This window comes from Bufo bufo, chromosome 2 (assembly GCF_905171765.1).
Source record: "Bufo bufo chromosome 2, aBufBuf1.1, whole genome shotgun sequence".
In the NCBI taxonomy this organism is placed as follows: Eukaryota; Metazoa; Chordata; class Amphibia; order Anura; family Bufonidae; genus Bufo; species Bufo bufo.
In genome coordinates, this window is record NC_053390.1 from 529798504 (window position 1) to 529822998 (window position 24495).

Sequence of the window (24495 nt, forward strand, 5' to 3'; positions counted from 1 at the left end):
GACCCGGAATGGCGGCCTAGCAGGCCGCGGAGCCTGGGCTAAGATTTTTGCGGCGCCCGGTCGCACCAGAGTACCAATGTCGGCCGGAGGCGAGGCCTCACTCCACAGCCGTCAGGCAGGCCTTGAGCAACACTCCGGTAGGAGATGGGGGGGGACCCAGAGACCGGGTGCCTGTGGTAGAAATAAACTATGTTGCCGCTTCTGTAGCTGGCTGTGGAGACAGCCACTGGCTGCATGTCTATGGGAGCCAGGCAGGGGGGGGGTAAGGCAGAAGGAGATTGCCGCTCTGCAGGTGCCAGCATAGATCCAGCAGGGGACTAGAGGCCCAGTATGGGGGTCAGGCACGCAGGAGACCGGGGGGGACGGGGACGTAGGGCTGGAGAAGCCTCTCTCTTACCACAGCCGTCTTCACCCTCGGTCCATTCCAGCAGGGTCGCCCCTTCAGCTACTGGCACCGTAGTGGCAGGACGCTGGAAGAGGGACTTGGCGTGCGGGCGACCCTTGCGCTGGCGGGATGTAGGGGAGCTGGGCTGCCCTGATCCACCTTGCCTTCTGTGGGGGAGGCAGCAGTGCGGGTGACCGGCACTGGCGCAGCTCAACCCCGGGAGAACAGAGAGGTCTAGTGTGACTCTGTTATCCCTGATGATCTGGAACAAAAAAAAAAAAAAAAAAAAAAGTAAAAATCTAAAATTTAAACAAGGAGAATACAGCCCTGCAGAGCAGGGAGTGTCTTGCCTCCTTGGACACTAAGCAAAAAACTGGCAGTCTCTCTCTCCAGGCTGAGGGTATAGCTGTGGAGGAGGGGCTTAACAGCTTTCACTTAGTGTCACGCCTCCTATGGAGATGAGCTATACCCAAGGTCTTCTGTGTCCCCCAAGGAAACTGGGCGAGAAATTTTTTTTTTTTTGGCACAAGTTAGCGGAAATTGATATTTTTAATTTTTTTCTCACAAAGTCTCCCGTTCCGCTAACTTGGGACAAAAATTTCAATCTTTCATGGACTCAATATGCCCCTCACGGAATACCTGGGGGTGTCTTCTTTCCGAAATGGGGTCACATGTGGGGTATTTATACTGCCCTGGCATTCTAGGGGCCCTAAAGCGTGAGAAGAAGTCTGGAATATAAATGTCTAAAAATTTTTACGCATTTGGTTTCCGTGAGGGGTATGGTGAGTTCATGTGAGATTTTATTTTTTGACACAAGTTAGTGGAATATGAGACTTTGTAAGAAAAAAAAAAAAATAATTCCGCTAACTTGGGCCAAAAAAGTCTGAATGGAGCCTTACAGAGGGTGATCAATGACAGGGGGGGTGATCAATGACAGGGGGGGTGATCAATGACAGGGGGGGGTGATCAATGACAGGGGGGGTGATCAATGACAGGGGGGGTGATCAGGGAGTCTATATGGGGTGATCACCACAGTCATTGATCACGCCCGTGTAAGGCTTCATTCAGACGTCCGTATGCGTTTTGCGGATCCGATCCATCTATCAGTGCATCCGTAAAAATCATGCGGACGTCTGAATGGAGCTTTACAGGGGGGTAATCAATGACAGGGGGGTGATCAGGGAGTCTATATGGGGTGATCACCACAGTCATTGATCATGCCCCTGTAAGGCTTCATTCAGACGTCCGGATGCGTTTTGCGGATCCGATCCATCTATCAGTGGATCCGTAAAAATCATGCGGACGTCTGAATGGAGCTTTACAGGGGGGTAATCAATGACAGGGGGGTAATCAATGACAGGGGGGTGATCAGGGAGTCTATATGGGGTGATCACCACAGTCATTGATCACGCCCCTGTAAGGCTTCATTCAGACGTCCGGATGCGTTTTGCGGATCCGATCCATCTATCAGTGCATCCGTAAAAATCATGCGGACATCTGAATGGAGCTTTACAGGGGGGTAATCAATGACAGGGGGGTGATCACCACAGTCATTGATCATGCCCCTGTAAGGCTTCATTCAGACGTCCGGATGCGTTTTGCGGATCCGATCCATCTATCAGTGCATCCGTAAAAATCATGCGGACGTCTGAATGGAGCTTTACAGGGGGGTAATCAATGACAGGGGGGTGATCAGGGAGTCTATATGGGGTGATCACCACAGTCATTGATCATGCCCCTGTAAGGCTTCATTCAGACGTCCGGATGCGTTTTGCGAATCCGATCCATCTATCAGTGGATCCGTAAAAATCATGCGGACGTCTGAATGGAGCTTTACAGGGGGGTAATCAATGACAGGGGGGGTAATCAATGACAGGGGGGTGATCAGGGAGTCTATATGGGGTGATCACCACAGTCATTGATCACGCCCCTGTAAGGCTTCATTCAGACGTCCGGATGCGTTTTGTGGATCCGATCCATCTATCAGTGGATCCGTAAAAATCATGCGGACGTCTGAATGGAGCTTTACAGGGGGGTGATCAATGACAGGGGGGTGATCAATGACAGGGGGGTGATCAGGGAGTCTATATGGGGTGATCAGGGGCTAATAAGGGGTTAATAAGTGACGGGGGGGGGGTGTAGTGTAGTGTAGTGGTGCTTGGTGCTACTTTACTGAGCTACCTGTGTCCTCTGGTGGTCGATCCAAACAAAGGGGACCACCAGAGGACCAGGTAGCAGGTATATTAGACGCTGTTATCAAAACAGCGTCTAATATACCTGTTAGGGGTTAAAAAAAACACATCTCCAGCCTGCCAGCGAACGATCGCCGCTGGCAGGCTGGAGATCAACTCTCTTACCTTCCGTTCCTGTGAGCGCGCGCGCCTGTGTGCGCGCGTTCACAGGAAATCTCGGCTCACGCGAGATGACGCCTATTGGCGTTAGCGTAGCCTGGGGGAGCCGCCGCAATGACGCCTTTCGGCGTTAGCGTGGCGGCAAGCGGTTAAAGAGGACCCCCCGACCCCCCCCCCCCCCCCCCCGGCTGATGCTGCCACCCTGCCTGTTTTCTTGTTTTCTTCTTCTTCAAATATCGCTCCTGTGCCCCCCTGCAGTTTTCCTGCTCAGTATGTTAATACTGAGCATTGGTACAATGGGCGTCTCCTTCTCCCTGGCTGTGCCGCGACCCAATCACAGCGGAGAGCGTCACAAGCCAGGGAGAAAAAAAAAAGGGTCACCTTCTCCCTGGCTTGTGACGCTCTCCGGGTGATGCTAGGGAGGCTCGTCCCCGCCTGCAATACAACTGTCGATAGCAAAAACATTTAGGGGGTCATTTATCAAACTGGCATAAAGTAGAATTGGCTTAGTTGCCAATAGCAACCAGATTCCACCTTTCATTTTGGACAGCTCCTGTGGAAAATGAAATGAGGAATCTGATTGGTTGCTATGGGCAACTAAGCCAGTTCTACCTTACATCAGTTTGATAAATGACCCCCTTAGTGTCCAAATGAACGTTCAGGCCATAGAACCACCTTAAAATAATTGACAAAAAAAAAAAAATTATAATCTTGAAGCGCAAATATCTTTGCAAAAATAAAATCATTCTGAAGCAAGAAATTAAAAAAGTAGTCTTTGGTTATGGAACAGCTGAAAGAAACATGTATTTTGTCTGCAAAAGGCAAAATCTTCCCCTCTCAAAGGTGGACTTTTTGTTGAGCTTGCACAAATTCCAAGCCTGCTCAGGTAAAAGTTACCAAATGCAAGGCCTGGAGTCATGTAAGTAATAGACTAGATCAGGGATCAGCAACCTCCGGCACTCCAGCTGCTGTGAAACTACAACTCCCAGCATGTACACTTGCTGTTCTTGTAACTTCCATGGAACTGAAGGGAGCATTCTGGGAGTTGTAGTTTCAGAACAGCCGATGTGCTGGAGGTTTCTGACCCCAGGACCAGATGCAGTATTTTATACTTTGACATCGGATAACAGTCCTCAAGTCCCATCTCAAGGAAACAAGGTTTCAGATAATCCACAGTTGTATTTTAATACAACCATACAGACCTAACTATCAGGATACGTGGGGCACAGTGCAGGGATCTAACTGCACTTACTATTATTTCTGGGTGCCGCTCCGTTCGCCCGCTGTGGCCCCTGTTGTATTCTCCCCCTCTGTATGCTAATTAATAGCATCAGAGAAATGAGAAGGAGACCGAGTCTCTCAGTCGGAGTCTCCTCCCCTGGCTTTAAGCTGTCCAATCGCAGAGGAGAGTGTCACAGCCAGGGGAAAAGGAGACGCCCACTGAGAAAGACCCAGTCTCCTTCTCATAGCTCCGATGCTATTAAATTAGCATACAGGGCAAGAGACTACAACGGGGGCCACAGCGGGCAAACTGAGCGGTGCCCAGGAAAAACAGTAAGTGCAGTGAGATCCCTGCACTGTGCCCTACGTATCCTGATACTTAGTTTATAATGTTTGGACCCATGAAAGGTCCTCTTTAATAACGTTTCCCATCTGGTCCGCTGTAGCTGCAAGCATTTTCTTAATAAAGATACCACAACAAACACGACATAGCACAAGAAGAGCGCATATGGTACAGTGCCATGGCAGATCCTGGTGTTTTTTTCTTTAAGGCTCATGCACACGACCGAATGTATTTTGCAATGCGCAAAAAACAGATCCGCAAACAATACGGATGATGTCAGTGTGCAGCCCCTAATAGAACTGTACTATCCTTGTCCTATGTGGACAATAGGACATGTTCTATATTTATTTTTTTGCAGAACGGTCATGCAGAAACAGAATGCACACGGTATAACTTCCGTTTTTTGGGCGGACCCATTGAAATAACCAGTTCCGCATATGGTCCGCAAAAAACTGGCTTAGTTACCCATAGCAACCAATCAGATCCCACCTTTCAATTTCCAAAGGAGCTCGGTAAAATCTGATTAGTTGCTATGGGCAACTAAGCTAGTTCTACTTCACACCAGCTTTGATAAATCTCCCCGTTTAAAATGATTGCATGCTACGCCCTATAATCTCCATCCATCCCTGATTATTATACAAAACTACTCCTACTTGCACTGATCATAATCTGCGGTGTGCCATCTGCAGCACAGGGAAAAAATAAAAAAACAAAAAATAAAATTTATATATATATATATATATATATATATATATATATATATATATATATATATATATATATATATATATATATATACACATACACATACACACACATACACACACATACACACACACACAGATATAGGAGACTACTTTTGAAGAAATTTATCAGAACGAGTGTAAAGGAAAGCAGGCTTAGTTGCCCGTAGCAACCAATTCGATTCCACCTTTCATTTTGCAATGAGCTGTGAAAAACGAAAGGTAGAATCTGACAGGTTGCTATGGGCAACTAATCCTGTTTTCCTTTACACCACTTTTGATCTCTCCATGTATCTATAATAATGCATTGATGTCCACAGGCACCTGCTCCGCAGTTCTCATCAAAGCACAAGAAGGCTATTTCATTGTATGGTTTTAAAGATAATTCATCATCTTACTAAATAAAATCACTTACTAATAAATATTTTTTTTGCGCAGGCTTCCATTATGTCCGAGATGCTTTACAGGAGCCAAATGGGCTACAGGATACTATCGCAGAGTTTTCTAGGCATGCTCTGACACAGAGGGGGAAGTAGATAAGCGGTGGCATCACCTACTGTGAATGTGGGACACTGATACATATACAGGAGGCTACACTTTCATAGTTATATGACTGGTGAATAAGGTGATATAGCATATTATAATGTGAAGTGACCAAAGTGAAAACGACAAGATTACAGGAGGAAGTGCAGAGATACACAGACACAAGCTGCCCATAGAAGTCTATGTAGAGAGGAAGAAGGAGGATAAACTGCAGATGGGAAAAAAAAGAATTTTCTCCAATAAGCATATCACCCGTAGTATACATTCATGCAAAGTAGGTTGAAAGCACAGTGACAATTTAATGAAAATATTCTATTTTGTATGCATCTTATTTTCTATTAACCCCTTCAGGACCCTGCTATTTTTCACCTTCAGGACCAGGCCATTTTTGACGTGTCGCTTTATGTGGTGATAACTTTAAAACGCTTTTACTTATCCAGGCCATTCTGAGATTGTTTTCTCATCACACATTGTACTTCATGACACTGGTAAATATGATTTTTGGTTGCCCTATATTACACTTAGTGAGGCAAGGTAACAAAAAAAAAAAAAAAAAGCTGTTTTGGCACAGTTTATTTTTTGTTATTTACAACATTCATCTGACAGGTTAGATAGATCATGTGGTATTTATATAGAGCAGGATGTTACAGACGCAACAATACCAAATATACTACTTTTGTTTCTTTCAGTTTTACATAATAAAGAAAAAAAAATTAGTTTTTTTGTATCGCCATAGTTTTTTTTTATTTTTTGGGCGATTGTCCTAGGTATTCTTTTTTTGTGGGATGAGATGACAGTTTGATTGGTACGATTTTGGGGTGCGTATGACTTTTTGGTATTACACTTTTTGTGATGTAAGGTGACAAAAACGAGATTTTCGTGAAACTCACCTGTAAAATCTCTTTCTCGCGTAGTTCATTGGGGGACACAAGACCGTGGGTATAGCTTGCTGCTGCCACTAGGAGGCGACACTAGGCTGAAAAAAGACTTAGCTCCTCCTCTGCAGGCTATACCCCCTCCAGCCTGGAGAGAGCATGTCAGTTTGTGCTCAAACAGTAGAAAAACATGTGCCAAGTAAGGAGAATACAACAAACACCGGCGGAAGCGAACCCGCTAAACACCCGACCGGCAACCAGACATCCCTATCAACACTAATAAATACTAGGTGGGTGCTGTGTCCCCCAATGAACTACGCGAGAAAGATTTTACAGGTGAGCGTCACAAAAATCTAGTTTTCTCGCTGGTATCATTGGGGGACACAGGACCGTGGGACGTCCTAAAGCAGTCCACGGGGAGGGAAAAAAGTCCACGCCCATGGAGTAACACCCTCGAGAATGCCTAATGCACTACTGCCTGCGAGACCCGGCGGGCCGGAGCAGCACTGGCGATGCCTAGGAAGCACCAGGCAAAAAACTTGGTGAACGCGTGCTGGGAAGACCAAGGCGCTGCCTTATACAACCGCGAAACTGATGCAGGGTGAAACATGCATCTCACAAACCGTTGACCACTGGTCAGATGTCCCAAGCCTTGCCCCCAGAGCGGAATGCCTAAGCAGCCGCCAAAGGATCCACCTGGAACACTCCTTGGAGACCATCAAGGCTTCCAAAGACCTCCAGGAATGACCAGGTAAAATTCTGCACGGCGGAAAGAGCTAGTCATGGACAAGCAAACCTCCGAGCTCGAATACATCCTGATGGAGAGCACACTCTCTCGATGGCGAGGGAAAAGGAAAAAAGGGGAAAAAAAAATGTCCTGTCGACATGGAAGGCAGCGACTACAGTCAGCAAAAAAGAAGGTAATGGGCGGAGCACTGCCTCATGCAAGTACCTGACAAGAAAAAAAAATGTACATACAAGAAAAGGCACTCCCAACTTCCCAAATTCGTTGGATGGAAAATCCTGCCCCTAGGAATGCCACCTTCCCAGAAATAAAAGAGAGAGGGGAAGAAGATTTACAGAGGTCATGTTTCTCACTGAAGGCCACCAAACGACCCATCGGTCGCCTGGACGAAACCAGTTAGCTGGCCCTAACTCCAGATGCAGAACCAAAAACCCAGGCCACGGGATACACCCCTGCTAAAGAGACGCTCCACAGAAGCGGTCGATTGACAGACCGATGCCCCAGAGCCGAAGAGGCTTGCGGGGAGACTGAAAAGTTGGTTGATAACACACAGAGAAAAAACGCCTGAATCAGACACGGCCCACCGCGGGCCAAGGAACCAATACATGTGAGATAGGTAGAGTAAATCTGGTGCGAGAACCACCGACGGCGAGGCTCTCAGTCAGTGACCATATATTGACAGCGTGGCAACGCCACTCGACGAATATTTAGACTAGACCAAGATAAGAGAAATACCCCTGTGGATAGAGTGTGATGACGACGTCCAACGCACCACCCGTACCAGGGAACACTGGTCAGATAGGAAAAAAATGATGAGGGGAGTCCAGAGCAGCGCCACGCATGGCTACTGGTCAGGGAGATAAAGGGGAGAGACAAGCAACCAGCGGTTCGAGGAGAAAGAAGAAATAGAAGGCTCCCAGAACGAAAAGTCCATCAGCGGTGGTAACGCATGACAGGAGCCCCTGCTCCGTCTGGCGTGGTGAGTCTCATAGTCTACCCACGGAATGGGCAGAAAAAAAAAAAGGTATGATCACCATCGGACTGATCTGACAGACATTACTCATGTCGTAAAAGAGATAATTGTAGATACAGGTAGCACACCCAGGATCAATAGGAAGAATTCACCTGTAGAAGGAGGATGTGAAGGCGTCACAGTCCACCAGCAGGGAATGGAAACAATACCCCATGCACATGCAGATAAGGGAAAAGTAGGGACGTAGGAGCCACCAAGGCTTGCAGGGTGGCTGTGAACCCGCAGCCAGAGAAGGAAAAAGATGGAAGGAGAGAAGCTCATTCCCCATCTGGGACTGGCACTATACAGAAGAAGCCACGGGATGATAGTGGCGGTGCCATACTCCGCCTAAGAAGGAACCCATACAAGGGGAACCGCAAGACTATGGCTAGCATCATATTCCAGCTGAGAAGGGGGCCACACAGCAGAGGCCACCGAATGCGGCGCTAGAAAAAAACGCCACCAAATGAAGGAGCTGTGGAGGAAGAACCCTAGTATGTCGAGACAACGCAAAGAGCCCCTCGTATCATTGTAGTCACGGTATATTCTGTCAATGCTGAGGGGGAAGGCCTGAGGACTTGCAGTATAAGTCATGGAACCCTTTTGCCCCAGGTAAGTAGAGCTAGCCTAAAGCACCCCACCAGACAAGGGCGCCGAACAGGAGCAATTGCCAAGCTAGCATCAGGGAAGAACCCCTACCTGAGGGGGGACCCCCACTGCAACGGCTACGACCCTTAGCACCAGCGTAAAAGGTGCACATGCAGTGGAGAACACTAAAACGTAAACCATAGTGTGTCAGCATAACCACTTTCCTCAATAAGGAGGAGTGGGGCTAGAAAATACAGTCAGTACGACCCTCAACTCGTCGGAGCGCTTTACATTGTAGAGGACAAATACCATGACCAAATGAGATGTGGTCTCTAGGATACTGACGTGTTGCCGGGTAACACCCTGAGAGGACAGTAGGTGATATATTCAAGCCCAAACCAGTATCGGCAAGAAAAAAGGCCACAAGGGGAAAATAGCCACGGTATCCACTGTAGGTATCCATAGTTACCAGATGAAGAGTCCAGGGCACCAAACGAAGATAGAGCATCTAGAGCCCTGGCGCAGTGGAGGTGCAGCATCTCAAGATGCTTAGTCATCCACCCGTTAGCGATCACTAATGAAAGGGTAAAATAACAGTAAGCATGGAGATGTCAATGTGACTAAAGAAATAACCTCCAGTGGAAGTGCAACATCCCGCTCAAGAAGGGGGTAGCGCAACAGTCAGAACCGTATCCAACGGTACTGGAAGTAGCCCATCAATGGAGTTTGACAATGCCTACGTCGAGCACTGCCTCAGTGGTAGTGCAACAATTCCGCCCAAAAGGGGGAACAATGCATACTGCAAGAACTGTATCTCGAGGAAGTGTAAGCACCCCTCCTAAGGAAAGGGGTGATGCATACTGCAGGAACTGAATCCAGTGGCAGAGAGATTATGCCACTTAAGGAAAAGTATATCGCGAGTCTAGTACCCGGAGAGAGTGCAATTACTCCACCTAGAGAGGGGTAATGCATACGGGAACACTGTGCCCTAACGCCACCTATGGAAGAGGCTAATGCATACGGTAAGTATGGTACCCGTGGAACTGCAATTCCACCACCTACAGAAGGGGGAACACCTACCGCCAGCGCTGAAGTCAGTGCTAGTGCCGTTAGTCCACCTATGGAAGGAGGTAACGTCTAAGGCAAGTACCGTATCCAGAAATAGTGCAAATACTCCGCCTAAGGAAGGGAGTAATGCATACGACAAATACTGCTGCCTACCGTGAACGCAAACTGGGAAGATTGCGCTGGGTAATGACAGAGTCCGAATCAGTGATCCCCCCCACCCCCTTGGACAGAACCTTCCCAGGGAGGAAGGGTGCGTCTGAGCGTGACCCTGGGGAGGAAGGTTGGGGGTGCGGGAGTGACCGAGGAGGAATACATCCTGCTCTGGTCCACTTGTGTGCAATCTTAACTCTGAGTCTTGTCCATGGTAGCCGCAGACTGTCCTGGTGGAATTTATCGACCAAACTACCCGGGGGGTGGCATGGAAACTTCCAGAGGATCACTTACCGGACTGCGTAGGCGGTGTCTTATCAACCAAACGACCCCGGAGGGTTGATTGGGAAGGTACGTAGATCCTCCATTGGACTGAGCAGGCTGTGCTTTATCAACCAAGCGACCCAGGAGGGTGATTGGGAATGACCGGATATGCTTCACTGGAGTGTGCAGACGGAGGTTATCAACCACACAACCTTGGAGGGCGAGTGGGAAGGTCCGGCGCAGTCGGTGCTCAATTAATCAAACAACTCATGATGGTGGATTGGGAAAACACAGAGGGTCCCCCCCTTTTCCGGGATGCACTTTAAATTGCCCAGTAATAAAATCCCTTGCACTGCAGCTAGTATAATTATGTGCCAGCCTCAATGCAGTGGCTGGTCATGAAGGGTTAACCTCCTGGAGGCCGGGGATCAGCGAGGTACTGGGGAAGGATTCGTGCCAGACCACCTGCCCCCCCCCCCCCATAACCATATGAGGGCTGCGGCCTAGTATAGCGTAGTGTAGTGTTCTATATAGGAATTGTTTTTATGATAGTCTATAGGGGCTGAGGTCCCACCCATGCTATGAATTATAAGTGGCCAAATTTGAGTATATCATACATCACCATTCAACTTCTCTATGTACATAGACGATACACCTGTTGCCTGGTGCAGTGGAATATGTTCTATATGGCGCACAACCTGTATGATGATAGGATAAGACGCCAGCTATCTCTACTGTAATTATGGTTTGGTCAGTATCCACTGTGTTTCGCTGTGGATATTAAACAGATACGTTGTCCCAATGTTTTTTCAGTTGTGGCTTAGTATTATGGCCGCGGTCCCAACTCACTGATGCTTCTGCATCCCCTAGGTAATGCGATGCCTAGCTCCGTGGCTGCGCGGGGCAAAGTTTCTATGATCAGCTGGTTGCTGACGCCAGCTATCGCAGGACTTCGCTTGTTTGACGTGGAGTGGGGCCAGACGATACATGGACATGCGCAGTGTGATATTGAAGATGCGGACTACAGCGGAAGACATGGTTGATAAGGAGAGGGTAACTACAGGTGATGACTGATTAGGATATGTTAAGTGATCAGTATGGAAGTCTGTGCGCAGATAGGTAATGGGATATGTGGGTTGTTGTATGGTTACTTCTAATTGGTCCTGACAACTGTGGGTGGTATATGCAATTCTACCATATGTTTTTTAAGCTTGACAAAGGATGTTTCACAGCCGAAACGTTGCTGATTTTTTGTATGCTGTGAAGTCCTAATAAAGATGGAATGATGGGAGATGCTGCCACCGCTGTTTGATTTTCACGTATTCTCTGGCTGATTGGATCCGCGGCTGTTGCAACTCCCTACAACAAGGACGGACTGTTGAGTGCTGCTCCTGCACATTTGTTTTTATCCAGAGCATAGGTCATCAGTATAAAAATCTCAGAAACCCCTTTAAGTAAGTATGGGAATATATCTTAGAGCAAATCTGGTCAAATGTAATCTCAAAATTAAAACATGGAATAGAATGCCACACCAAATGTAAACTAACCTGAAATATCTGAGCCAGAACCAGAACGAATGGAGTCACCATCAGAAAATGAAGCAGAATCTGATTCTGAGTCACTCGCTTCACTACGGGTATCATAATCATTTCCCTCTCGCTGGTCTCGCTCACGATCCTCGCGGTCATACTCTTCCTCTTCCTCCTCACCCTCTTCATCTTCTGCTTCTTCTCCCTCATCTTCCTCTTCCTCCATGCCTTCTTCATTCTCACTATTGTTTGCCTGTTCTTCATCAGATGATTCACTAACACTGCCACTATCCCTTTCTGAGCCATAATCTTCAGAGTTGCCATCGGAGGAGCGACTTGACCGGCTTGGTCTTTGGCTGGAGTCAGTCCGCAGTTTCTAGCAAAAAGTGGATAGAAAACTAATGAAAACAGAAGAACTTGTCCTTTATGTGAGGGATTATCTCATTGCATAGAACTATGGAAGCTAATACTTTCTTTTAGTCTGCTAACTATGCAAATCTTTTTTCGTGGACTGCAAGCACATATCACAAATGTCAGGGCTCCTTCATAAAGTATCTAGTTTACAGTGTACCTGCGTGTCTGCTCTTACACTAATCTGTATCATACGTTTAGTGCCTAACTAGTCACTGTAGTCAGATGGGCAAAACAACTAATGCCTAATTTATTGGCTTATTTCTAAAAGCGTACCGTCAGGTAATATTTGCCTCCTTATGTGAGAGCAGGATGCGGCAGAGAAGGTGAGCTCTGTGATCTATCAGTTTTATATGATTTGGAGTAAAAAGCACAGTAAATTCTGACAGAATTCCTAGGAGGCACAGCGACTGACAGCTCTCCCTGTATCAATGTGTGTACAAAGAAGCTGTCAATCACTGTCTGTGGGAGGGATTATCTGGACTCACTGTCTCTCTTAGGAGTCCTGTAAAGATTTACTCTGCTTTTTAATCCAAATCATACAAAACGGATACATCATAGAGCTCCGCTTCCTTCCCTATCATATCCTGCTCTCAGACACAGCAGAAAAACCACAGTTCACTTTAAAGCTTATAGTAGGACAGTTTTTTTTTTAAGTCAACCTATCAATATGAGGAGAATGGCCACATCTGTCACTCAAGCAATACCTCAGAAGCCACATCAGGAGTACTGGATTTGGGTTTTCTCTCTGGTTCTCTTTTCCTGGAGCTCACTTTATCTTGTGGTCCTTTAAAACCATCTCGGGGGGCACTGCTAGAGGAATGAATTCTTCTTTCTCCATCTGGCCGATCTGGCCGCCTGCTCCTGTCGTGTCTCTGGTAATCATCATTCTTGTAGTCAGATCCCTGCTTTCCTCTGGAGCTGACAACTCTTTTTGCACTTCCAGAAACCCTTTGCGGTGGAGGCCTTGCCAAATGAGAAGACTGTTTTTGTCTCTTTGGTTCAGACATTTCAACTCTATCACTTTTTCGTTTAGACCCTTGACATGTAAACAAAATAAAAATACAGAGATATTGAGTTAATTAAATGCCAGATTTTAACATCAGTGGCATTTTGCCTCAGATTATAAGGTTATATTATTTCTGTAGGTCACATAACAAAAGTTTACCTTTTTTCTCATTCATATCTTGCTCACTTTCAGGGTTATACAGTTCATCATCTTGATCGGGAGCTTCAGTTAAAATGTCATCTAAAACATTAACTTCACCATCTAAAAAGGGAAGGACAGAAAAAAAAAATATTACAAATAAAAGTGAAATACAAAATTCACATGAGGACCCCCTCAAATGTTGTCCAATGACAATGCAGCAAACAGCAATCTGCTGCTCAAGCGGAATGTGCCCAAATCAGCCAGTGAAACACACCCCTATTCTCTAAATCACCAAACACTAAAAAGAACAGAAAACTGATTTAGAGGTCCCGCCACCTCTCCGGACATATCAAGTAACAACTTGTATTCCTCATGTAGTAACGATTGTGGGGCATCTGTTCCATTCCTCAGTTAATGCTACTAGAAGTTTAGGAATAAATTGAAAAATGGATGTTACAAGTTGGGTGTGTCCCTGCAGTGCTGATTGGACAATGTCAGACTCTGCAGCCCCCCCCCCCACTGGTAACACCCACAGCTTCATAATAAACATCAAGTAGCAATAACTGAGGAACTAAACTGCAGTGATAGGAAAAGATGCTCCAGAATCATTATTTCATGAGGGATAAAATATTTTTGTAAACCAGACATATCAGGACCTCTGATGTGTGCGCTTTAACCACCTCCGGACCGCCTAACGCAGGATCGCGTTCCGGAGGTGGCAGCCCTGCGCAGAGTCACGCATATATGCGTCATCTCGCGAGACGCGAGATTTCCTGTGAACGTGCGCAGACAGGCGCGCGCGCTCACAGGAACGGAAGGTAAGAGTGGATCTCCAGCCTGCCAGCGGCGATCGTTCGCTGGCAGGCTGGAGATGTGATTTTTTTAACCCCTAACCGGTATATTAGACGCTGTTTTGATAACAGCGTCTAATATACCTGCTACCTGGTCCTCTGGTGGTCCCCTTTGTTTGGATCGACCAGAGGACACAGGTAGCTCAGTAATATGTTGCACCAAGCACCACTACACTACACTCCCCCCCCCCTGTCACTTATTAACCCCTTATTCACCCTTGATCACCCCCCTGTCATTGATCACTCCCCTGTAAAGCTCCATTCAGACGTCCGCATGATTTTTACGGATCCACTGATAGATGGATCGGATCCGCAAAACGCATACGGACGTCTGAATGGAGCCTTACAGGGGCGTGATCAATGACTGTGGTGATCACCCCATATAGACTCCCTGATCACCCCCCTGTCATTGATCACCCCCCTGTAAGGCTCCATTCAGACATTTTTTTGGCCCAAGTTAGCGGAAATTATTATTTTTTTCTTACAAAGTCTCTTATTCCACTAACTTGTGTCAAAAAATTAAATCTCACATGAACTCACCATACCCCTCACGGAATCCAAATGCATAAAAATTTTTAGACATTTATATTCCAGACTTCTTCTCACGCTTTAGGGCCCCTAGAATGCCAGGGCAGTATAAATACCCCACATGTGACCCCATTTCGGAAAGAAGACACCCCCAGCTATTCCGTGAGGGGCATAGTGAGTTCATGGAAGTTTTTATTTTTTGTCACAAGTTAGTGGAATATGAGACTTTGTAAGGAAAAAAAAAAAAAAATAAAATCATTTTCCACTAACTTGTGCCAAAAAAAAAAAATTTCTATGAACTCCCCATGCCCCTCATTGAATACCTCGGGGTGTCTTCTTTCCAAAATGGGGTCACATGTGGGGTATTTATACTGCCCTGGCATTTTAGGGGCCCCAAAGCATGAGAAGAAGTCTGGGATCCAAATGTCTAAAAATGCCCTCATAAAAGGAATTTGGGCCCCTTTGCCCACCTAGGCTGCAAAAAAGTGGCACACATGTGGTATCGCCGTATTCAGGAGAAGTTGGGGAATGTGTTTTGGGGTGTCATTTTACATATACCCATGCTGGGTGAGAGAAATATCTTGGTCAAATGCCAACTTTGTATAAAAAAAATGGGAAAAGTTGTCTTTTGCCAAGATATTTCTCTCACCCAGCATGAGTATATGTAAAAAGACACTGCAAAACACATTGCCCAACTTCTCCTGAATACGGCGATACCACATGTGTGACACTTTTTTGCAGCCTAGGTGGGCAAAGGGGCCCACATTCCAAAGAGCACCTTTCGGATTTCACAGGTCATTTACCTACTTACCACACATTAGGGCCCCTGGAAAATGCCAGGGCAGTATAACTACCCCACAAGTGACCCCATTTTGGAAAGAAGACACCCCAAGGTATTCCGTGAGGGGCATGGCGAGTTCCTAGAACTTTTTATTTTTTGTTACAAGTTAGTGGAAAATGATGATTTTTTATTTTTCTTACAAAGTCTCATATTCCACTAACTTGTGACAAAAAATAAAAACTTCCATGAACTCACTATGCCCATCAGCGAATACCTTGGGGTGTCTTCTTTCCAAAATGGGGTCACTTGTGGGGTAGTTATACTGCCCTGGCATTCTAGGGGCCCAAATGTGTGGTAAGGAGTTTGAAATCAAATTCTGTAAAAAATGACCAGTGAATCCGAAAGGTGCTCTTTGGAATATGGGCCCCTTTGCCCACCTAGGCTGCAAAAAAGTGTCACATGTGGTATCTCCGTATTCAGGAGAAGTTGGGGAATGTGTTTTGGGGTGTCATTTTACATATACCCATGCTGGGTGAGAGAAATATCTTGGCAAAAGACAACTTTTCCCATTTATTTATACAAAGTTGGCATTTGACCAAGATATTTATCTCACCCAGCATGGGTATATGTAAAATGACACCCCAAAACACATTCCCCAATATCTCCTGAATACGGAGATACCACATGTGTGACACTTTTTTGCAGCCTAGGTGGGCAAAGGGGCCCACATTCCAAAGAGCACCTTTCGGATTTCACCGGCCATTTATTACAGAATTTGATTTCAAACTCCTTACCACACATTTGGGCCCCTAGAATGCCAGGGCAGTATAACTACCCCACAAGTGACCCGATTTTGGAAAGAAGACACCCCAAAGTATTCGCTGATGGGCATAGTGAGTTCATGGAAGTTTTTATTTTTTGTCACAAGTTAGTAGAATATGAGACTTTGTAAGAAAAAAAAAAAAAATCAGCATTTTCCACTAACTTGTGACAAAAAATAAAAAGTTCTATGAACTCACTATACCCATCAGCGAATACCTTAGGGTGTCTACTTTCCGAAATGGGGTCATTTGTGGGGTGTTTGTACTGTCTGGCCATTGTAGAACCTCAGGAAACATGACAGGTGCTCAGAAAGTCAGAGCTGCTTCAAAAAGCGGAAATTCACATTTTTGTACCATAGTTTGTAAACGCTATAACTTTTACCCAAACCATTTTTTTTTACCCAAACATTTTTTTTTATCAAAGACATGTAGAACAATAAATTTAGAGCAAAATTTATATATGGATCTCGTTTTTTTTGCAAAATTTTACAACTGAAAGTGAAAAATTTCATTTTTTTGCAAAAAAATCGTTAAATTTCGATTAATAACAAAAAAAAGTAAAAATGTCAGCAGCAATGAAATACCACCAAATGAAAGCTCTATTAGTGAGAAGAAAAGGAGGTAAAATTCATTTGGGTGGTAAGTTGCATGACCGAGCAATAAACTGTGAAAGTAGTGTAGGTCAGAAGTGTAAAAAGTGGCCTGGTCTTTCAGGGTGTTTAAGCACTGGGGGCTGAGGTGGTTAAAGAGTCACCTGCTTGAAACAGTAAAACAAACACTGGCCTTAAAGGGGTATTCTGGTTAGTTTAAAGGGAACCTGTCATCAACTTAACCACCTCAGCCCCCAGTGCTTAAACACCCTGAAAGACCAGATTTTTTTTTTTTTCTTACAAAGTCTCATATTCTACTAACTTGTGACAAAAAATAAAAACTTCTATGAACTCACTATGCCCATCACGAAATACCTTGGGGTCTCTTCTTTCCAAAATGGGGTCACTTGTGGGGTAGTTATACTGCCCTGGCATTCTAGGGGCCCAAATGTGTGGTAAGGAGTTTGAAATCAAATTCTGTAAAAAATGACCTGTGAAATCCGAAAGGTGCTCTTTGGAATATGGGCCCCTTTGCCCACCTAGGCTGCAAAAAAGTGTCACACATCTGGTATCTCCGTACTCGGGAGAAGTTGAGGAATGTGTTTTGGGGTGTCTTTTCACATATACCCATGCTGGGTGAGAGAAATGTCTTGGCAAAAGACAACTTTTCCCATTTTTTTATACAAAGTTGGCATTTGACCAAGATATTTATCTCACCCAGCATCGGTATATGTAAAATGACACCCCAAAACACATTCCTCAACTTCTCCTGAATACGGAGATACCAGATGTGTGACACTTTTTTGCAGCCTAGGTGGGCAAAGGGGCCCACATTCCAAAGAGCACCTTTCGGATTTCACTCGTCATTTTTTACAGAATTTGATTTCAAACTCCTTACCACACATTTGGGCCCCTAGAATGCCAGGGCAGTATAACTACCCCACAAGTGACCCCATTTTGGAAAGAAGAGACCCCAAGGTATTCGCTGATGGGCATAGTGAGTTCATGGAAGTTTTTATTTTTTGTCACAAGTTAGTGGAATATGAGACTTTGTATGAAAAAAAAAAAAAAAAATCAGCATTTTCCACTAACTTGTGACAAAAAATAAAAATTTCTAGGAACTCGCCATGCCCCTCACGGAATACCTTGGGGTGTCTTCTTTCCAAAATGGGGTCACTTGTGGGGTAGTTATACTGCCCTGGCATTTTCCAGGGGCCCTAATGTGTGGTAAGTAGGTAAATGACCTGTGAAATCCTAAAGGTGCTCTTTGGAATATGGACCCCTTTGCCCACCTAGGCTGCAAAAAAGTGTCACACATGTGGTATCGCCGTATTCAGGAGAAGTTGGGGAATGTGTTTTGGGGTGTCATTTTACATATACCCATGCTGGGTGAGAGAAATATCTTGGCAAAAGACAACTTTTCCCATTTTTTTATACAAAGTTGGCATTTGACCAAGATATTTCTCTCACCCAGCATGGGTATATGTAAAATGACACCCCAAAACACATTCCCCAACTTCTCCTGAGTACGGCGATACCAGATGTGTGACACTTTTTTGCAGCCTAGGTGGGCAAAGGGGTCCAAAGTCCTTTTAGGAGGGCATTTTTAGACATTTGGATACCAGACTTCTTCTCACGCTTTGGGGCCCCTAGAATGCCAGGGCAGTATAAATACCCCACGTGACCCCATTTTGGAAAGAAGACACCCCAAGGTATTCAATGAGGGGCATGGCGAGTTCATAGAATTTTTTTTTTTTTGGCACAAGTTAGCGGAAATTGATATTTTTAATTTTTTTCTCACAAAGTCTCCCGTTCCGCTAACTTGGGACAAAAATTTCAATCTTTCATGGACTCAATATGCCCCTCACGGAATACCTGGGGGTGTCTTCTTTCCGAAATGGGGTCACATGTGGGGTATTTATACTGCCCTGGTATTCTAGGGGCCCTAAAGCGTGAGAAGAAGTCTGGAATATAAATGTCTAAAAAAATTTACGCATTTGGATTCCGTGAGGGGTATGGGGAGTTCATGTGAGATTTAATTTTTTGACACAAGTTAGTGGAATATGAGACTTTGTAAGAAAAAAAAAAATTATTCCGCTAACTTGGGCCAAAAAAATGTCTGAATGGAGCCTTACAGGGGGGTGATCAATGACAGGGGGGGGTGATCAATGACAGGGGTGGTGATCAGGGAGTCTATATGGGGTGATCACCACAGTCATTGATCACTCCCCCTGGAAGGCTCCAGGGAGACGCCTGTATGTGTTTTGCAGATCCGATCCATCTATCAGTGGATCCGTAAAAATCATGCGGACATCTGAATGGAGCTTTACAGGGGGGTGATCAGGGAGTCTATATGGGGTGATCACCACAGTCATTGATCACGCCCCTGTAAGGCTTCATTCAGACGTCCGTATGCGTTTTGCGGATCCGATCCATCTATCAGTGCATCCGTAAAAATCATGCGGACATCTGAATGGAGCTTTACAGGGGGGTAATCAATGACAGGGGGGTGATAACCACAGTCATTGATCACGCCCCTGTAAGGCTTCATTCAGACGTCCGTATGCGTTTTGCGGATCCGATCCATCTATCAGTGCATCCGTAAAAATCATGCGGACATCTGAATGGAGCTTTACAGGGGGGTAATCAATGACAGGGGGGTGATCAGGGAGTCTATATGGGGTGATAACCACAGTCATTGATCATGCCCCTGTAAGGCTTCATTCAGACGTCCGGATGCGTTTTGCGGATCCGATCCATCTATCAGTGGATCCGTAAAAATCATGCGGACGTCTTATGGAGCTTTACAGGGGGTTGATCAATGACAGGGGGGTAATCAATGACAGGGGGTGATCAGGGAGTCTATATGGGGTGATCAGGGGTGATCAGTGGTGATCAGGGGCTAATAAGGGGTTAATAAGTGACGGGGGGGGGGGGTGTAGTGTAGTGTAGTGGTGCTTGGTGGGACTTTACTGAGCTACCTGTGTCCTCTGGTGGTCGATCCAAACAAAGGGGACCACCAGAGGACCAGGTAGCAGGTATATTAGACGCTGTTATCAAAACAGCGTCTAATATACCTGTTAGGGGTTAAAAAAAACACATCTCCAGCCTGCCAGCGAACGATCGCCGCTGGCAGGCTGGAGATTAACTCTCTTACCTTCCGTTCCTGTGAGCGCGCGCGCCTGTGTGCGTGCGTTCACAGGAAATCTCGCGTCTCGCGAGATGACGCATATATGCGTGACTGTGCGCAGGGCTGCCACCTCCGGAACGCGATCCTGCGTTAGGCGGTCCGGAGGTGGTTAAAGAGGACCTTTCATCTGGCAAAACATTGTGAACTAAGTGTCATGATCTGTACAGCGGCGCCCAGGGATCTCACTGCACTTAGTATTATCCCTGGGCGCCGCTTAGTTCTCCTGCTATGCTCTCCGGTATGTTCGGTCACTTGGTTATAGTAGGAGGAGACTGCCCTTGTTCTCCTGGGAGTCTCCTTCTCCCAGGCTGTAGCGCTGGCCAATCGCAGAGCTCACAGCCTGGGAGAGAAAAAAAACCTCACATTTTCCCTGGCTGTGATGTTCTGCGCAGTGATTGGACAGCACTACAACCAGGGAGAAGTAGACGCCCAGGAGAACAAGGGCAGTCTCCTCCTCATTGCTCCGATGCTAGCAATTAGCATACAGAGCTGGAGAATATATAACGGGGGCCACAGTGGGTGAATGGAGCGGCGCCCAGGAATAATAGTAAGATCCTTGCACTGTGCCCTACATATCCTGATACTTAGTTTACAATGTCTGGACCCATGAAATGTCCAGGGGATAACTATTAGATCGTTGGGAGACCTACCACTGGGGCCCCCATTGATCACGAGAACAGGGGTCCCGAATGCCTGCAGCGAACAAAGAAGCTAGTCGCAAATGCGCAAGGCCTTTTCATTCATTTCTATAGGGGTTCCAGAAATAGCCGAGTACAGCACTAGACAACTTCCAGAATTACCATAGAAATAAATGGAGCGGCCACACACATGCCTGACCAGCCACTTTATTCAGGGGCTGCAGGGCCCCCGTTCTCCTGATTGGTGGAGGTCCCCGTGGCAGGACCCCCAGAGATCTAATAGTTATCCCATGTCGATAGGTGATAACGTGATCTAACCGGAATATCCCTTTATTTGCTGCTGCTCCCCTGAATGCACTGTTATTTTTAGGACCCTGGTCCCCCGAGCACAGGCGCATTCATTCTGGGAAACGCATACCGTGTGTGATTGTTACTTCCCGGCCTGAATGCTGCTTATGTGACAAGGACTCACAGAATTACAACGACTCCACATTACAGTGGAGGTCAGGCAGGAACCCACAACATTATAAGTCATTGTAATCCTGTGAGTCCATGTCACATCAGCACACTCACCCAATACCCTGCATTAGTCATAAGGAGCAACGGTTCTCAGAAGTACGGAGCAGAGGCCAGTAGAAGAGGATCTGGCACTGACGGCTGAGAATGTTGCCAGGTAAGTACTCCAAATCCCCTTAGCAACAGGCACATCTATTCTCCAGAAAGAGGCCTCTCTGACAGCATCAGAGCGATGAACTAGACTGAGCAGTCATTGTAAGTGTCCCTTGGACAACCACAGCCCTACTTCCTTAGAGGGCATCAAAAAACCAAGAGTGGGGGGAACCAGAATCAAAAATAACAGCAGGGCATTCAGGGGGAAATTTAAAGGGGTTGACCATGATTTTACAGGTGATGCTCTATCCTCTGACACCACGCACCCCCGCTGTTTGGCAGAAGCTCCAGCACATCATCGCTGAGTCTAATGACTGGCTGCGATGTCGGACGTGCCCGGCCCGAAAGTCTACAAGCCAGGGAGCAGAAGGAGCATGGATCAGGCCCTGGGGGCTGAAATGGATTTTCAGGGAACTGGCAAATATGATATAGGTACAGCACATTACTGACCTAATGTAAAAGGGATTAGAAAGCTGTACAACCCCTTTAAAGCCGCTTACACGGATTTGATGAAAATCAAGCTCCATACAAGGGACTGAGCTGAAATATGAAGTACAGCATTGTGCTTGGCATACTGAAGGAGCTGCAGCGCTTGTGGGAGTCAATCTGATACTGAAGACCTATCCTGAGGATTCATTCCTGGAAAACACTTATGGGCTCAATCCAGTTCTGTCCTGGTAAAGATGTCACCAATCACCCGGCAATCCATTATAGCTAAAAGTAGCATACCAGGCGGGAGAATACAACGGGGGTCACAGCGGGCGCCCAGAAAAAATAGTAAGTGCAGTGAGATCCCTGCACTGCGCCCTACGTATCCCGATACTTAGTTTATAATGTCCGGACCCATGAAAGGTCCTCTTTACGTTATCCTCTATCCAGTGTGATTTGCTGGGTGTTGTAATAGTCTGCCGGCAGCACATTGCCCTGGATAGACAGGAGACGTGCCGCCAAAAATGGTGGACGGAGGATTGTAGTAACCATGGTTTCATCCCACTTTCACTCTGCAGCTGAAATGCCCTTTAAGGCCTGTTTCACACTTGCGTTGTTAATTCCGGTATTGAGATCCAGCAGAGGATCTGGATCCGTTTTGATTGTACACATCAGGATGCGGTTCTGTGAAATCGAAACCCGGACAAAATGGACCGGTCACTAAATACATTGAAAGCCAAAGGGGGACGGATCCATTTTTTTCGACCGAACACAAAATCGCAGCTTGCAGAGGTCACAAAACGGAACGCTGCCGGAACAGAAGACATCCTGATGCATCCTTCAGAATGCATGGGCACTGGGGCTTGGTATGATTCTTTTTTATATTACTATTTGTAATTTAGGTGTTACAGGGCGTAAGATAGCGGCAGCGGCGTGATTCGCCCCCTATTAACGCTTTAACTGGACCGCACATGTTCATGCAGACGAGTATCCATCCAGGAATGGCACAGAAAGGGGTGACGTGGGGTGGATCACTCCCGCTATCTTACGCCCTACCGATGCAGTGGTCGAGGATTGCAGCAGTTCCCACAGCCTTTGAATTTGAAGTTATCCCCCCCCCCCCCGGCATAGCATAGGAGATAACTATCAGATCAGAGGGGCCCGCCCAGAATGCACAGAGCAGCAGGTGGAGCATGCGCAGGTCCCACAGAGATGAACGTAGCGACCGTGCGCATGCTCACCTGCTGCTCTGTTCATTCCGCAAGGACCCCTCTTCTAGGAGGCCCCCCTTATCTAATAGCTATCCAATTACCAGAATACCCCTTTAAGATTAGGCACGGCCACTATGATGCCAATTAGGGCTCATTCAGATGGCTGGATGTGTTTTGCAGCCCACAAAACATGGATAGTTTCCCGAATGTGCTCTCATACGGGGGCAGCTGAATTGAAATGAATGGGTGTGGACCATCGATAAGACGCCGCTTGGCAGATCAGGGGCATGGTTCAGCCGACAACAGCACAGATGACTTGTGTGTCAGGAAGTAGTCAGACACAGTCAATCATTTCCATGTGACGGGTCATTATGGCGGACATTGGATGAAAACGGATTTACACAAAGACGGTGCAGCAGTCAAATACAGAAAAGCAGAGGAATCCACATGCGGCCAGGGACATGGCGGATTTTGGTTGTTGTGGTCAGAAAACACAATGCAATACTGTCTAGACGAGGAGAGCACAGGGCACCACCTCTCCTAGAATTACACGTGCCACTCCTCACCTTTGCCTTGCTCTCCTCTCTCAGCCTCCATTCTTCTCCCAGACCGCCTCCTTCTCCGCCGCCTGCCCCGGTGGTGGGCCTCTTTGGAGTGTTGGCCGCTGGCGGATGTCACAGTGTCCCCCCCGCCCCGCCGGGCGCCCCGCTCTCCTGCCGTGGCGAAACAATTCCCGTCGGGGAGCAACCCGTCCCAAGCACCAATGGGGGGAACCAGCAGTCTAGCAGGGAGTCCTGCGGACCGTGCAGGGGGCTACGCTAGCCTTCAGCGCGCAATACAGCGCCGTGTTCTTTCTTCTCCTCACCCCGTTCTACACACAAAATGGCGCCTCAAAACCACAGCCTCCTGCGACAACAACACCCACCTCCCGACATGCACAGCGAAGCCTCCATCCTGCGTGACGTCACCACGGCCCGCCTTCTAGCGTGTCCAAAATCCTGTAGCGTAGGTTAGGCCTGTCTCCTGGTCACGTGACCGACACCTCCCTGTGGCTCATACACTCTAAGCTGCTATTGCTTTCCCTGAGGAAGTTTGCCCAAATAATACTAAGTGTTCTTTTTACATTGAATAAAGTTTGGTTGACGTGATTATTATTATTTTTGTATAAATCAGCACCTATTAGCCTGGGGCTGCACAGTGATGGCACTACCAAACACCCTGTGTAGGGGAGCAGTACATTCATCATACTGAATGGGGTCCCAGAACTACCCCAGTATCTCAAGTAACCTAGAAGTGTTGAATTTTCTGGGATCACACAGAAATGTGCAAGTTGCGCTGCCATTTAATGGTTCAGTTCGGATGACCCTTTCCTGACAAATGTTTCAATAAGGGCTCTTTCAAACGAGCGT

The 24495-nt window shown here is 46.7% G+C and overlaps 1 protein-coding gene across 3 annotated transcripts in view; it reads right to left on the reverse strand.

Moving 5' to 3' along the window:
• Positions 1-24024, reverse strand: part of YTHDC1 (YTH domain containing 1) — a 55425-nt gene extending 31401 nt beyond the window's left edge. For 2 of the 3 annotated variants that reach the window (XM_040417968.1, XM_040417967.1), the window contains exons 1-4: positions 23653-24023; positions 13397-13498; positions 12936-13267; positions 11836-12193 (exon numbers count right to left, since the gene is read on the reverse strand). In XM_040417968.1, coding sequence (XP_040273902.1) covers positions 11836-12193; positions 12936-13267; positions 13397-13498; positions 23653-23683 — 823 coding nt within the window. In that variant the 5' untranslated portion in view covers positions 23684-24023. Of the gene's footprint in view, positions 1-11835; positions 12194-12935; positions 13268-13396; positions 13499-23652 lie in introns of all 3 variants that reach the window. The other variant, XM_040417966.1, reaches the window with a different exon arrangement.
• Between the last annotated feature and the right edge of the window lie 471 nt (positions 24025-24495).